The sequence below is a fragment of the Pollachius pollachius genome (assembly GCF_949987615.1).
Source record: "Pollachius pollachius genome assembly, chromosome: 7".
NCBI lineage: Eukaryota > Metazoa > Chordata > Actinopteri > Gadiformes > Gadidae > Pollachius > Pollachius pollachius.
This window is the reverse complement of record NC_136940.1, coordinates 8,997,596-9,013,969: the sequence shown is the minus strand read 5'-3', so window position 1 is coordinate 9,013,969 and position 16,374 is coordinate 8,997,596. Positions and strand designations below refer to the sequence as shown.

Here is a 16,374-nt window from a genome sequence, read left to right as displayed (position 1 = left end):
ATATACAGGACCAGCTGTGTGAACCCCCGCACCTTCTCTCTCCCTGCTCTCTCGCTCTTTGTCTGATTTTCTCAGGTTGATGGAGAAGAAGAGGAGAGAGAGGCTGAGGCCACAGTTGGCCACGAAGCGCAGTTAGGGTTTCCTTCCACTAGAGGGCTGACCGCCGCTAACCTCTGCTGTGTGCTGCTGCTGCGACTTAACGCAATAAATGGAAAACTGGAAGAAACATTGCTCTCTTTACAAAGTAATATATTCACAAAAGTTGTATTCAAAAGGAACAATTTTAGAAATATCTCATGGCCAAAAGAAAAATGTTTTGACCGGAACCGGGAACGAGGATATAAGTAGACACTTTGCGTGTTGCAAAAGCAGAAGAAGCAGAATTATGTATGTGCCTTTCATGTGGATTTTGGAGATGTCATGCTCTCGACACAAATGTCACTATGAAGGGGTCAAATTGACTCCCGGAAGAGCTGAAAAACCCAAACTCTGAACTTTCTTTCTGACTCTTAAAACTGCACCTTGAGCTAAAGACTTTGGAAGAGCAATCCATATTTGGCTTGGCCAGAATTTAAAATAAAAACTTGTTTGAGTTGCTCACAAAATGGGCTATATAAAGGACTTTAGAAACGGAGTGAGACGGAAGTCTATTCCTCATAATCAAGACCATGTCTTCTATTGGCTGAGCCAACAGGAAGTCCCGCCTCCCAGATGGCTGTTGCTTCCTGTTTTACCTGGGAGAACTCTAACTGGATGATTTGTACTTTGAGCTCAGCTCCAAACCTTCGCTGGAAGGTGGTTTACCTTTAAAACCTCTACGTAAATCAAATAACTAAATGTACTCTATATACTAACTATACTTCCTTTGTTGGCGAGGAGCACCTTGAGAGGAAGAAGTCTGACTCACACTGGCCTAGTTTTACCCAGAATCCTCTATTGATCTCTTATAATGGCAGAAGTCATCAGGAATCTTAAAGACGGAATCTCACACCCTTATATAAGGTATTTCCTAGAAAAACTGGATATTAGAGTTGGGACAAAAACACATGGTGATGTGATTGGAGTAGGTGACATCCCAGCAGTGTTTCTATCGGTAAACGTTTTGTTGAATAATATCAAAATTAAAACCCTTCCAATTCGTACATTTATGCACTGCAGACCTTTTCGGATCCTTTACTACGCCAAAAAAACGATGTAGGGGTCTCTGTTAAACTAGTCCAGTACAAACCAGAATACCTCCCTGTCTTTCTCGCCCACTCTGTCTCTCCGTCTCTCTCTCTCTATGTCTCTTTCTCTCTGGCTCTCTCTGTCTCTCTCTCCCTGAGGAAGTGACCCAGGGGCTCAGGTGTGTTAATGTCGGATGCAAACGCTCAAACACACACAAGGGCTATTGCAGAAGCTTACCAAGCATGCCACATCACTTTAAACAACATATGAGTTGCCAATGTAACCCAAGCAGTTTATGTTGAGGTTCATGAATCCACGCCTCGTCAGCTTGGATCAGGCCTTTCACACTTTCACACAGGCACAGACCCTCACAAGCATGCACACGCACGCACACGCACGCACACACACACACAAACACACACACACACACACACACACACCTCTTGCTTACATTTTTGCTCACACACCCTGGAGATAGTTTTCATAGACAAAATGTATGTATTGTTCTTCCATCCGAACACACACGCACGGCTTGTATGGAATACTTCATTTTAGTTGTCCCCTGTTTTGAGCTCCTGTCTATTCCATCTTTGTGTAAACAGTCTTTATTTATAAAGTTTTTTTTCATAACACTATAAAGATCTTGCCATTAGCCACAGACTAAATAAATTGTTTAAAAAAAAATTAAATGTACTATTTGGACCAGACATTGTGAAGTATTTCCTGGGAATGAATGCTACGCATCAACCTAAATATGTTGTCCCCTAGACTCCTGTGTGTGTGTGTGTGTGTGTGTGTGTGTGTGTGTGTGTGTGTGTGTGTGTGTGTGTGTGTGTGTGTTATTCTCTTTGGATATACACTAATGGTCCAGTATTATGACTAATATTAATATAATTGGTATTGTCCTTATTCTGCGTTCACACAAATTTCGCGAAAGTTTGCACATAATAAATCAAAAAAATAATAAATAAAATGTTTCTAAACCACTTTAAATATGAGTTATTAATCCTGTTATAGTCTAGCCTTAGTATTTTGGATTTTATTTCACTGTCTGCCATTGACAGTTTTGTCACGGTTGGCGGGTGGCAGGTAAGACCCAATAGCAGACAGTTCAGGTAAAGGATAATTCATTAACGCAAAAGGCAAGGAACACCGAGAACACAGGTGACGCAGGTAATACGGGTAACACAAGGAACACCGGGAACACAGGTAACACACAGGACACAACTCACCACAAACTACAATGATCCGAGAAGGAACAAAGGAAAGACAAGGGCTTAAATACCAAACACAGAACACGCAACGAGTAACAGCTGAAACACATTAGGGGAGGGAGCAGTAATCACACAGGAGGGAAACTTGACAGGACATGGGGAGAAACAAAACAGAGATACCTAAGTAAAACGGGAAACACCAAAACAAGACAAGGAAACAGACCATGACAAGTTTAGCTTGACCAAATACAAGCTAAACTAATACTGTCAAAGCTGAAAGATTAAATGAATTGCCTGAAAGGTACTAGTAGCAGTAGTAGTAGTGGTATTACTTCAAGTAGAAGTAGCAGTAGTAGTAGCAGTATAAGTATAGTAGTAGACTAGTGGTAGCAGTTGTGGTAGTAGTAGTAATAGTAGCAGCAGCAGTAGTAGTACTTGTTGAACAAACACCATAGCTCAGTAACTGATGTAACAGATTTCACCATGCACGGAAGAGCTTGCTGAAGACTGCAGCAAAGCCATTTGTGTGGATGAGGTTAGAAATAACTGAGATATCATGGTCGGTACAAAGTTGATACCGACACACTTGAGAGAGTTGAAGGGCCCCTCATTGTGCTTTTTTGATGGGTACATTGTGTATGACAGGGGAAAGTTATGCATGTTACATGGGTTGAAGTGAGAATCAATGATTAAAGAAGCTGGTTGATGCAACGTACACTCTAATTGTTCAAAACCCGTTAAAGATAGAAAGAAAGAGTTGAATAAAGTTGAATAGTTGAAAGACTTGTATCTCGTTTAAAGGTTGAATGCAGTCGGTAGCTGAGAGAATACAGATGGATTAGCGTTAGTAAGTTGTTGAAGAGGATTTGATTTGATTCCGCCCATTGACTTATATTTAAATTTATTTCAGAAAGAGTATAATCTTTATAAAAGTAGAAAATGTATGTTTGATAAATGAATGCTGCTGCATCGGCAATCACACTAAAGTTGAGCGCTGCCTGCAACACTCACCTAAAATAACATTTACACATGCTTCGACCAAAGTCAGCGACAGACAAATGAACGACAGACATCAGTTAATGGTTCATATTGAACCGGAACATTGCAACGTAAAACTCGTCTAGCGGTTACTGTGATCGACAGCGGTGATTCCGCCATTTTTGGTTAGGGCACCTCGCGCAGTTCACGCACGGCGACTATATATTGGGCTCCATCTGCAGCTCGACCGACTGGGCAATAACGGCTTTCATTAAGTAGTACTTTTCGGTGCGTTGTTAAAGGATGAGGACATCTCTGCGGGACGTCAACCCCAGGTTGAAAGCCATCGGAGAGTCGCCGTGCAATGCGCTGAGGGCACGCGCACTACATATCACCCAAGAGCTCGCACAGGTAAAGCACTCACCCCACACGTGCGCTCACCCCACACGTACTCCCACACACGCACGCACACACACACACACACACACACACACACACACACACACACACACACACACACACACACACACACACAGGTTCCAATTTCCAGTTTAGTAAACTCCCTGAAATTAAATATTTATTATAATTATATATATGATTATTTACAAAGCAACTTCTCACATGTTTCTTCCCCGCTATCCCAGGGGGTCCCGAAGGCCTTCTCCCGTGTGGTCGACTTGTGCTCATTTGATCCACAGCGGGAAGGGGTCCCACCCATTACTTTCCTGCAACAGGTCAGGACGTGGGTCTATGGATAACAATTTGAATACTCCACTCTAGTCTGCCGGGTCTGTTCTGAATGGATGTTGAATACACCATTCCATTATATTGTTCTGGGTCCATGGATAAGATTATATATATATTATTGAATACGGCATTATATTCTGTTCTTCTGGGTGGGTCTACACTATGGCTTCCAAAAGCTCTCTCACTGGGATTGTGATATAATCTGTGTCTGTGTCTGTGTGTGATCTTTCCAACACACCTCTCCCTCTCTGTCTCCCTCCCTCTCTCTCCCTCTCTCTCCTTCTCACTTTCTCCCTCCTCCCTCTCTGTCTTCCTCCCTCTCTCTCCCTCGCTCTCCTTCTCTCTCACCCTCCTCCCTCTCTCACTACCTCTTTCCCTCTCTCTCTCTCTCTCTCTCTCTCTCTGTCTCTCTCCCTCTCTCTCTCTCTCTCTCTCTCTCTCAGGTACTGGCAGTGTGTCTCTACCCTGACCTCTTCAGTGATGAGAACTTTGCGCTAGATGTTCGCCAGAGAGCTCGGAGGCTCATACAGAGCTGTGAAGGATCCAGCGTGGGTAGGGGTCACCACACGAGCGCACACACACACACATGCACACACACACACACACACACACACATTCTGGTCAATATGTATTCTAAAGGTAGCAAGATAGTCTTGTTAGAGAGAGTTTGAGTCCCAGCACCAGTGTACTGGGTTCAAACTAATTTGCATAACACCACTTATGATGGCAGTGGATTTATGGCCAAATGCAAAATTGAAGAATGCAGTTTAACGGTATATGGTAAATGATTCTGAATCATTTTCGCAGAATATATATTTTTGCCGTGACAGCTTAATTCCCCCCTCTGGGATCAATCAAGTATTATTATCCTATCCATCAGGTTGCTACACTCCTTCATCGGGCCTAGTTTACATCCAGCACAGAATCGCAGAGTTCATCACTAGAAGAGACGCCGGCGTGTCCACAGACGCCCACAACATCTTCATCTGCTCCGGGTTTTGGAGAACTCTGACGGTACAGCACCGTATGAGTTTGCTTTATGGATCTCAACCCAATATTGGTTGCCCTCCAGTTGGTGGACGGTTGTGGCCCGACAATGCGCCGAGATTGTGATCTATTTCGGCCTCTCCCTGACACCACGGTATTACTACGAATGATGCCATTCAGCTACCTGTCGCGAGACCCTTATGTCTGGAGGCAGGTTTCACTGCGGATGCAAGGACATGTCTCTTCCTCTTTTGCCTTCTCGCTTTGGTTCATTAGACCAGGTAAGTTTAAACTTGTGAGATCTTCAAACCGTCACGTTAATCGTGCAGGCGCCTTGAGCCCCTGAGGATTGCTTTAAGTTTTCCCGTTTACGTTTCTACCCTGTTTTGGAGTAATTGATACCCTAGACGTTTACGTGTATGGCGGGGTCTTTAAGTTTAATATTATACCCTGATTTAACACAAGGCTGAAGTGATAGGCTGACTCCTCTCTGCGGCAGCAGTCAGGGTTTTGCCTGTAAAAAAACAAACCCTGCACGTTCGGGTGAACGGTGATAGTGTTTTTGTAAAAAAAAAAAAAAAAAAAGTTACATTGTTTAAAATGCTGTGTGCAGTCAGTACTCTGCTCACTTCATATAGCCCAAAAGATGTCTCATTCCGTTAGCCGCTGTTCGCAGCAGGACAAACAGTGGTTGTGTTGGTATAGCCTGTACAATTGTTGTGTCTAACGCTTTACTGTGCGCAGTAAGCTGCCTTTGTTGTCCCCTTAGTCGCTGTTCGCAGCAGGCTGGGTCAGTACACCCACTGCATTCATCACTATTGTGTCTGTTCCACCTGTCCCAGTAGCCACTTTCTTATCCCGTTAGCTTTCCGCTGCTTTTTCTATTCTGATACCTGGCTTCACAGCTGGCTGTTTATTCAATTAGCCGCTATGCACAGCATACTGAGTTGTCCCTCCCTTAGCCGCTGTCAGCAGCAGGTTGGGTTATTACTCTCGCACTTGTCAGCGTTGTGTCTGTTTTCAACCTGCCCCAGTAGCCACTGTTCGCAGGAGGTGGGGTTGCTACTGTATCACAGGCTCAAGCACACATCTCAACTACCCTCAGAGATGGAGGTTGTTCTCTTCATGGTGTCAAGACTGGGGTTTTCACCCAAAGACCTGCCCAGTGGCGGTGTTACTCCATTTCCTCCAGTCTCTCTTGGACACTAGGAGGGCAGCCAGCACCCTAAGGGTCTATGCAGCCGCTATCTCTCCATTCCATGGTTCAGGAGGGGGTCTGTCTGTGGGAAAACACCCTATGGTGTCACAGTTTTTAAAGGGTGCAAACCGTCTGTGGCCAGGCAGATGTTTGAGGGCCCCATCTTGGGACAATCTGATCTTAAGTTTTTAACACAGAAGACAGTGTTTTTACTGGCCTTGTGCTCTACCAAGAGGGTGAGTGAGCTGCACATACTTTCTGTAAGTAATGAGTGCATGAGGTGGAAACCTGAAAATACAGTGTCGCTTTGGCCGAATCCGTTCTTCCTCCCCAAAGTGCTAAACCCTCAGTCAATTAACAGTGCTATTGAGCTGGAGGCATTTCACCCTGAGCCAGCCTGTCAAACAGGTGTGGCTCTTCATACACTATGCCCAGTTAGGGCTTTGAGGGCCTATGTTGATCGTAAACAGCAGCTGAGACGTGTTCACACTCAGCTCTTTGTATGCTATGGAGCTAAGCAATTGGGTCAACCAGTCTTGAAACAAGGCTTGTCCCATTGGCTAGTGGCCACTATTGCCCAAGATTACTCTGACCAGGATTTCCAAGTCCCTGAGGTCCTGGTGGCTCACTCCCCACGTAGCATGGCCACTTCATGGGCAGCTTTGAAAGGGGTTGCTCTTGGTGACATTTGTGTGGCAGCATCCTGGACTCCATGTACTTTCGCCAGGTTTGATAGAATCAATGTGACATCCACCATGGTCGGCGCCACTGTTCTCATGACGGCTGCCAAACAGACTGGTGAAGAGGGATCCTCTGTTCCTTGCGACACTTTTGGTACTAGTCATCTGTAGTAAGACCGTGGTGACGGTCAGAGAGGTCGAAATAGATCGTAAGTTATGACCATAACTATGGATCTATGAGAACGATGACGTCAACCTCCTTTGTCGCTCGGAACAAACCGAAGCCATTCCAGGCAAGGAGGAAGAGCCATGTCCTCGCCTCTGCTGTAGGCAGCGGGAGCTGCCTCCAGTCAGTCACATGTGACATTTTTGATATAAGGGTCTTGCGACAGGTAGCTGAATGGCATCATTCGAGTAAGACCGTGGTGATGGTCATCGTTCGGTCTAATAGATCCATAGTTATGGTCATAACTTATGTTTTCTCTGTATGTTAGGCCATTGCTTAAAATGTAGGCCTATCTAGCGGTTTGGTATAGGTACATTTAGGTTTGTTAGGGGACATTTGGGTTATGGTGCTATCCATTTGTATGGTACGCTGGTTCGTCAAGAACGTGACGTAATTTCCTGGCTTGCAGCATTTATAGCTTTCCCCTTTCTCATTGGCTAAGACCGTGCAATGCATAAATTGGTGTTCGGAATAAAGTAGCAATGTAATCATGTGTGTAAGAGCATTTAAAATCAATATTAAAATGAGGTGTGGCACCAATGTGGTACAAATACAAAGAAAATAAATCTTTACGGGCGCAACCATTTTTGTTGTCGGGTCGTACGGTCGGCCTCGCTTTTTGACGTATCCATGTGTTCTTCCGAGTTGTATTACAAAGGCGATTTCATTGGAAAGTTTCCTTGCGTATATTTGCATAACGCAGTCTGATTGGCCGACGGATCCGTCGCTGCCTGAAAAGTTAAACATTTCTCAACTTTTTGACGTCACGGAGCCGACAGAACGGACGGACCCACAATACATTTCGCGAGCGCCCCATGCAAAGTCAATGAGATCCGTCGACGGACGGCGGTAGTGTGAACAACTCGTTATATGGTGTTAATCATTTGGGAATAAAATGTAAAAATGTAAAAATAATTAAAATGTAACAACTTATTGAAGTTTGACCGTTGACGTCACGTCAATGATCCAATGATCCTTATGCGTCCATGTTTTCAGCCCCCGTGTGTTGATAGAAGTGATATCCTAAGATGCGGTTTGTTGTCTATAGATGATGATCAAGTTGCTCAGTGGTTCGGAGGGGGAGCCCCAGAACGGGGTGTTGGTCCCCTTGCCTTACCCCCACACACTGGCCATGGTGTTGGGCTTGGCTGGGATCAGATCCGTGCCCTACCGCCTACGAGAAGACGCCGGCTGGGCTATGGATCTGGAAGAGCTGCAACGCGCCATTCGCACCGCTAGGGAGTGCTGCAGGCCAATGGCCATATTCATCAGTAACCCAGGAAACCCCACAGGTATCAGACCCTATGTGCTTCTACCGTAAAAGCTTTTCTTGGACAGAATCTTTTAACAGTTTGGTAAATATGCTGTGTGAGGTGCTGTATTGATGTAAATTAATAAAATATGTATGATCTATTTGAAATTAAAGCAAGTACCTAATTGTCCTCTGTTGTCTTTGTGAATCGAGGCCATGTACAGAACAGAAAGTCTATCGAAGAAGTGATCAAATTTGCTGCAGCTGAGAAACTCTTCCTATTGGTTAATGAGGTAACTATGAATTAGCGATTTAGTGGCTTAGATTAGTACAACAATCACATTTGATGTGGAAAGTCTTTCAGAGTCCAAACTGTTTTTACAGTCTTTCCCCTTCAATGATCGTATTCTGTAGGTGGATCAGCACAGTGTGCACGGATCAGGGATCCAGTGGATTTCCTATAAGAAGGTTCTGTTTGATATGGGGCCGAAGTACTGGGACAGAGTGCAGATGGCATCCTTCCTCTCCTTATCCAATGGCCTCATGGGAGAGTGAGTTCTTGTAATAGTAATAACCTGTTACAAATAATAAAAAATAACCTGTTCCGGTACCAGTTTAATGTTTTTATAGTATATAGTATTATAGTTTTAGAGTATCATATTAAATCATGCATATATATTATACCATATTGTGTTCCTAGATGTGGCCTGAGGGCTGGATACATGGAGCTGGTGAACGTGGACAAGGAAGTGATGATCTTAGCTGAGACTATAATGAATATGGACATCAGCAGCCCAGTCCCAGGCCAGCTTGCTCTGGACATCCTGCTCAACCCACCCCAACCCTCTGAGCCATCCTATGACTTGTACACTCAGGTAGTGGAGCAGGCGACTCATCGTGGTCGAGGTCCCAGAATGGGGTTATATTCAAATCATTGTCTTATTGCTCAAGCTTGGGCTCGGCCACTTGAGAATCGCACACCAGCACTATTGGACTTGGGGCCGATTGTGGCAGCTGAGCTGCTTCGTTGGGTCTTTAAAGTCGGGGAGGGGCGAGTCTCTGATTCACTGAGAACATCAACATGCTAATATTTATCTTAACCACTAGTTGGCGCCGTTTAGACCAGATTTTCATGATAGTTTCGGGATAAAGATTTAATTATAAATTAAAAAATGTAATACGTTTAAGGATTTAGTTATTCGAAATTAGTTTCCTCACAATCGTTTAAACTTATCCCACCAATAAATAAAAACAAATGTACTCAATAAGGTAAGATACCATAGCACTTTATTGTTTCCAGACCAGAAATGCACAACATCTTCAAAAATGTCACTAGCAACTATCAGAACCGCACCCCCCCCCCCCCCCCCCAAAAAAAAAAACACTGTTTCCAATCCAGATCATTTTCCTGTCCATCGCAGGAGATACTGACCAATCTGGCGACTCTGACTGAAAACGCTCTTAGAGCTCAGGACTTCCTGAACTCCCTCCCAAGGATGTCCTGCCAGCCAGCCGTAGGAGGGGTCTATGTTTACCCCCGTGTAGACCTACCTGCCGGGGTGCTGGATCGAGCAAAGGTCAATACAATGCAGCACAGCTTGGCTTCATGGAGAAACAGTACAAAGTCTTCTCAGCAAGCATTTGAAAATTGTTATGTGTTTTTACCGCTCTTTTATACTTTGAATGTGTGCGTGCTTGATACTGTACATTCTTAAGGTGCTTGCATGCCTCGTTCGCCACCTGTATGAGTATGTGTGTGTGTGTGTGTGTGTGTGTCCAGGCTGTAGGTGTGGAGGCAGATGTTTTGTACTGCCAGGAACTCCTGGAGGAGCAGGGAATGTGTGTTGGAGCGGGGAGTGAGAACGGAAACACGGGCGGGGAATACCACCTCAGGTAAGACCCATCAAGCAACACGCCCACACGCAGAGAGACAGACAGACAGACACATGTGTCATTTTTTAATGGAAATTAAACACTAGGTGGACTTGGAATCAATTAGTGTGTGTGTGTGTGTGTGTGTGTGTGTGTGTGTGTGTGTGTGTGCCTTTTTGTATGTGTGTCCTCCTCCAAGGCTGTGTGTGGGGGTCTCTTCAGTCGTGCTGGAGGAGGCCTTAGAACGACTCGGTGCTTTCCACCTGCGCTTCTTGGACTCATACAGTTGTGGACCACACCTGGAAACTCCTTGAAACACCTGGAAATCCCTGAACTGAAAGCAGTAAACCCATGGGGGGATCATTGTATATCACTTCGGAATGATGATACAAATAAATAAATAAATTCCTCTATTCATAGTGAAAAGTCCTGCGTGATGCCGTTTTTAGAGTGATTATATAAATATGTGATGAGCAGATGGACCAAGGGCCTGGACTGTTTTTATGCCAATCGTCTCTCTCTCACGCGCTCGAAATCAATCTTCCTTTGGCACGGGCAGTGTTGTGTACAGCTAGCGACCACAAGAGGGCAGCACTCGTTTTCTCCTAGCAAAAGCTTCTTACGTCTGAACAACTTCAGATCAATTTACAATGACGTCATACTGTACGTCTATAGGATGCATACTGTGTCGATGTTCAAATGTGATTAAGCCATTACAACCAATAACAATTGCAGAGCCTACATTTAAATTTGATCAGAAATCGATTTTGTCTCCCTCCAGACCGAGTCGCCGGTTAATCTAACATTGACCGAAGCTGCACGGATGGAAACGTGTAGTCAAACAGACGTTGAGATAAGTCAATGTGAAGGACCTGTATTGTTAAATCATGAGCGATCTACAGCTTCCGGTAAAATTGACAAAACGTCCAATTAGTACCGAACGCATGCGCTCTAATTACCAGCTCATTTCTGGACAGAGAGACCCCCCCGCCCCCCCCCCCCCCCCCCCCTCGCATTTCGCCCACACCGACCTCAAGGTATGTGTAGTGAAGCAACCATAAACAGCGAATAATGAGGATGGATTTGACAACACACATTCAACCAACTCTGACACCCCACAACGGACAGACACGCAACCCACCGCAATCTAGCGGGAAAGAAATGGAGGGGAAATGATTGCAGAAACTGATAGTATTGTTTCCATGTGAGGGGAGCTGGAAGCAGGGTGCAGTCCTGTGAGCGAGTGAGCGTCACAGCACGGGCCGTTGGTTGGCCGCTCATTACCAACAAGGCCTTTAATCTTTAGCTTTAAATAATATGACTGCAGTATTTTGCCAAGCAGAATTGCATTTCTTATTTATGATTTTCTCTCGCTCTCTCTCGTTTCTCTATCACTCTCTATATCCACTCTCATTCATCTCGCTTTTTCTGTCCCTCCCTCTTTCCCACTATCTCTATCCCCCCAGCTCTCTCTCTTTCTGTCAAACTCCATATTTCCCAGGCCTCACATGCATGCACAATCAGACGCTCTGCATCAACGGCCAGCCTGGGCCAAAACGCGCCCCGTTAGATCAATCAGTGATATATTACACACACGCACACACACCGAAGGGACAGCGTTTATGAATAGACGCTACCGTGCCATTTGAGGCAATGACGTTTGTCGTAAGTTTTATTTGGTAAAGTTGGTAGTTGAGTGTTGCTCATTAAGGCCCCCAGTATAATTACAACCAAATCAGCCTTGGCGTGATTGGTAATGGTAATTGAATCGCTTTGGTCTTTGATCACCGCAGTGTGAATATATCAATGTGAGTGCGTGTAAATGGTTGTTTACGCGTGTATGGGTGTGTGTGTGTGTGTGTGTGTGTGTGTGCGTACGTGTATGTGTGTACATGTGTGAGTGAAAGAAAAATACATAGGTCTTGGCAACTAAACTTTGTGTAACTAACTACACAATTTGTTTATCACTCCCCACTATAGTTAAGGTTATATAGTCAAAACTGAAGAAAAAAAAATCTTAAGAAATACATTTATGGAGTTATTAAGAAATGAAAGATTAATGAAGCATTGCAGTTCAAAGCATTCTTCTAAAATTTCTTCCCAAGAAACTTCTCGAGATTCATTTGAGATATTTTGGTGGTTCCTGGAAGGGCCACCAGCATTCGTTATTATTATATAATATTATCATTATAATTATTCTTAAACATGACCATTGCATGTCAGTTGACAATGAAACAATGGGTCTGCGCATTCCGCTCAGCCTTGGACCCATGCGGGGAAGTATGATGATGAGGGAGAGAGAGAGAGATACGAAGGAGGAGAAGGAGGAGGAAGGGGACACAAGAGGAGCTTGTGTTTGTCCTTTATTAGAGCCCTTCTGTGTGCCAGAGAGCTCTCAGCTTCTCTAGCGTGAGGCTCCTCAACATCCCGTTGCCATGGATACCTTCTCCAAGGGCTCAAAACTCCAGCCTTACCTTCTCAATACTCAATGGCAACTGATCCCTCACCACACATACAGACGCACGCGCAAACATGCACACACACACATGCGCGCAGGCATACCCGCTCTCGCACGCGTGTGTGTGTGTGTCGTGTGTGTGTATGTGTGTATGCGTGTGTGTGCGTGTGAATGTGCGTGCTTTAGAAAGAGACATGAGAGAGTGTATGTATATATTGAGTGTATGAGAGAGAGTGAAAGAGAGAGAGAAAGTGTGCATTTCGCTGTGCTTTTTGTGTATGTGCATGTATGCATCACATGTGTGCATGTTTGAATGTGTGCATGCTTGCATGTATGGTGGTGAGCTTGCATACATTCATCTATACACACTTACATACATACATACATGCATACATGCATTCATACATCTAAGCATTTCCTTTGTGCAGCAGTGGTTTTCATGAATCCTATGACGAGAGTAGGCTTAAACCTCTCCATATCTGACTTGTTTTAGCCTTCTGCCTTTTATCCCGAGTGGCTCTTTTTAACATTGATGTTTCAATTTCCACGTATCCTTCTTAAGCCGATACCGAGAAATGCACAATGAAGTCCTGTGTGTCGTTATTGTTCTGGCTCCAGAGACACAGGCCTCTTGTTGGGGATGCTCTGGATGTCTGGCCCGCTGCTCCTGGGAGACAGTAGGGGGTCGAAGGTCCCTCTGTGGGTTGGCTGAGAGGTGCAGGCTGCTCACCCAGCAGGGGGAGGTGGAGCAATGGCAGGTACAGCTGCCCCCCACCACCACCACCACCACCACCACCACCACCCACACCCCCATCAAACCGGATGCTGATGAGTGACAGGCGGCGAAGTCGCACCGTGGCAAGAGGGGTCAGGGTTCAGTTTGTGTCTGTGTAGCTCAGGGGAATGCATAATGTTATTAGTGGCAGAGTGATGGGAAATAATACATCCAGCCTCTTTGGCCTATTACCGGACCAGCAGGTGGACGATGTCTTATGGTTTTATTATGCCCTCCCGCGTCTGGGAAAGGTCATCCACAAAGTAATGCGCTGGAAGAATGCAAAACAACAAGTGGAAAAGTAAGCTGAGGGATGGTGGAGCGGGTGGTGTGTCATTAAGGCTGTTTTATAGCTTCCTGACTCACTGTCACTAACCATAACCGTCCACTCAGGAGTGATACGAGGAGTGATATACAGAGTGGTATGAAGAGGCGTGGGAGTGATTTTAGGAATGGTATAGAGACAATGGTGTGGAATGATTTTAGGAGAAGTATGCCTGATGTAAGGAGTCATAGAGTGGGATTGAGAGTGACGTTTAGTTAGATATGGGGAGTGATATGGTGACTGGTATGTGGAGAGATATTAGGAGTGACATGTGGAGATAGAAAGAGTGATGTGAGGAATGAAATGAAGAGAGTGACTTGTATATTGTGAAATTCACAGTGATATTGAATGATATGTATTGTTCTTTTCTTCTCCTGCCTTCCTTTATGTGTTTGTGTGTGTGTGTGTGTCTCTCTCTCCCTCTCTCTCTCTTTCTCTCTGTCTCTCTCTCTCTCTTGCTCTCTCTCTTGTTATAGTCCCTTACCCTCTGGTGTCATGGCTCTCCCTCACTAAGAATGTCTCCCTGGGGACGCATTAGTCTTCATACATTTAGACCTCATTTACTTTGCAAGCCAACCATAACAGACTGTCTACAGCTGTGTGTGTGTGTATGTGTGTGTGTGTGTGTGTGTGTGTGTGTGTGTGTGTGTGTGTGTGTGTGTGTCTGTCTGTCTGTATTTCTATGCATGTGTGAGTGTGTGAACCTGTTGGTAAAATAGAGGCTGGTTTATATTCCAGCGCAGCTCTCTGAACATTTGCCTGCTACGTGATCGGTGAGTCATTTCTGCCGACAGCGAAAATAATATGAAGTAGTGGGAAGAGAAACGTGAACAACGTCACACGGTTCTTCACCCGCACAGAAGCATGAATGACAAATGTTGTTGATACATTGCCTGCTTTCAACTCTCAAGTTCTCAGCTTCTTGATGTTATTATTTTTTTCTTTCATATAATTATAAGGAGCATTGTTGACTTGTCCCTGAAACAAATGTCTCTCAAATGTTGAATATATATTGTATACAATATATGTAAAGATAACTAATTGTGTGTGTTGTTGCGTCTGACACACGTCGCCATATGCTAAGAATGGAGGTCTCATCTTCTAGATTATATGTTTGTTGTATAATTACATGTAATTGTATAATTACAAAGGTTATTGTTATTGTTGCCATTATTCTTAATCTTATTATTGTATTCTACCTTATCCTACCCCCTCAAACAAACTCAACATATCGTTCTTAACTTTGTATTGCTTATCGCTTGGCTTAATAGGACTGATTGTAACTTATGGGTCTATGATACATTCGCATGGATGGGTTCACTTGGTTGTGTTTACCCCCCCACCACATCCAGGAATATAAAACTGTCCTTTAGGACCCACAATTCCCAGAAAGAACGTCAAGGCGTGACCATGTGCTGTGACCTTGTCCTCCTATTGGTTTTTGAGTCACTTGCTGAGACTTCCAATGCGCCTACGGGAAACACTCACAAACACATGCATGCACTCACACACTCACACAGAAACATACTCATACACACACTCACACTCCCAAACACACACACACACATGCACACACATACATGAACACACACACACACACTCTGACACACACACACACACACACACACACACACACACACACACACACACACACTACTCAGAACCAGCAGATCTCAAGGTCCTCACCCTCTCGTCTTTCCTTAACCACTTGATGATTCACTTATTCATCCTCTCACTCACTCATCAGGACAATGTTAATGTTTACCATAGAATGTTTTCACCTTTAAGAGAATCGCTGCATGAGCAGAATGTATGTGTGCTTGTATGTGTGTGTGTGTGTGTGTGTGTGTGTGTGTGTGTGTGTGTGTGTGTGTGTGTGTGATATATAGAGACAGAAATATAAAGAGAAGATCAAGGTGATGCTGGGGTGTTTTTTTTCTTCAGAACAAGGACGTAGAGAGAAATATGCAGTCTCGAGAAGATGGGGTTGCCATGGCGACGTGTGAACTGTTTGATTGAGGTGCAATAAGGGAGTGTGTGTGTGCGTGTGTGTCTGTGTGTGTGTGTGTGTGTGTGTGTGTGTGTGTGCGTGTGTGTGTGTGTGTGTGTGTTTAAGTGTTTGCGTCCATGTGTGTGTGCGCAGACTTCGCAGCAGAATCCAGGAGTAATTGAAAGAAGTGGACAGTTTGATCCTGTGGCTGCTCTGATCAGGGGGGCATTTTTTGATAACAAAGCATGCTTCCAGCTTTCATTCATTTTATAAGGGAGTGACACTTTATTATTTATCTTGTCTAGCAAGCTGGATGTTCAACAACACTGTTAACATGTACATGTACTCATAATGATATGAATAGGTTGTGAACATCAAGCCATGCAGGTTAAGCCTTGTCACATCCACAAACATAGACAACCTTCAGAGTTAACATGACTGAGTTTGGTTGTCTAGTGGCTGTGGGCAGAGCTACAATCAGTTGAAAGAGAGAGGGAGAAAAAGA

General features: G+C 44.5%; 2 protein-coding genes across 2 annotated transcripts in view; both read left to right on the top strand.

The window, feature by feature from the left end:
* LOC307077996 (1-phosphatidylinositol 4,5-bisphosphate phosphodiesterase gamma-1-like) overlaps window positions 1-1,987 on the top strand; it is a 30,802-nt gene extending 28,815 nt beyond the window's left edge. The window contains exon 32 of the mRNA XM_079739526.1: window positions 76-1,987. Coding sequence (XP_079595652.1) covers window positions 76-136 — 61 coding nt within the window. The 3' untranslated portion in view covers window positions 137-1,987. The remainder of the gene's footprint in view (window positions 1-75) is intronic.
* A 1,675-nt stretch (window positions 1,988-3,662) lies between these two features.
* Window positions 3,663-10,635, top strand: LOC307078496 (alanine aminotransferase 2-like; the record flags this gene model as incomplete). Its single annotated transcript, XM_079740344.1, has 11 exons — window positions 3,663-3,770; window positions 4,004-4,093; window positions 4,550-4,658; window positions 4,987-5,120; window positions 8,246-8,489; window positions 8,663-8,742; window positions 8,864-9,000; window positions 9,150-9,324; window positions 9,871-10,026; window positions 10,230-10,342; window positions 10,521-10,635. 11 exons carry the CDS (start codon window positions 3,663-3,665, stop codon window positions 10,633-10,635), a joined length of 1,461 nt encoding a protein of 486 aa, XP_079596470.1.
* Between the last annotated feature and the right edge of the window lie 5,739 nt (window positions 10,636-16,374).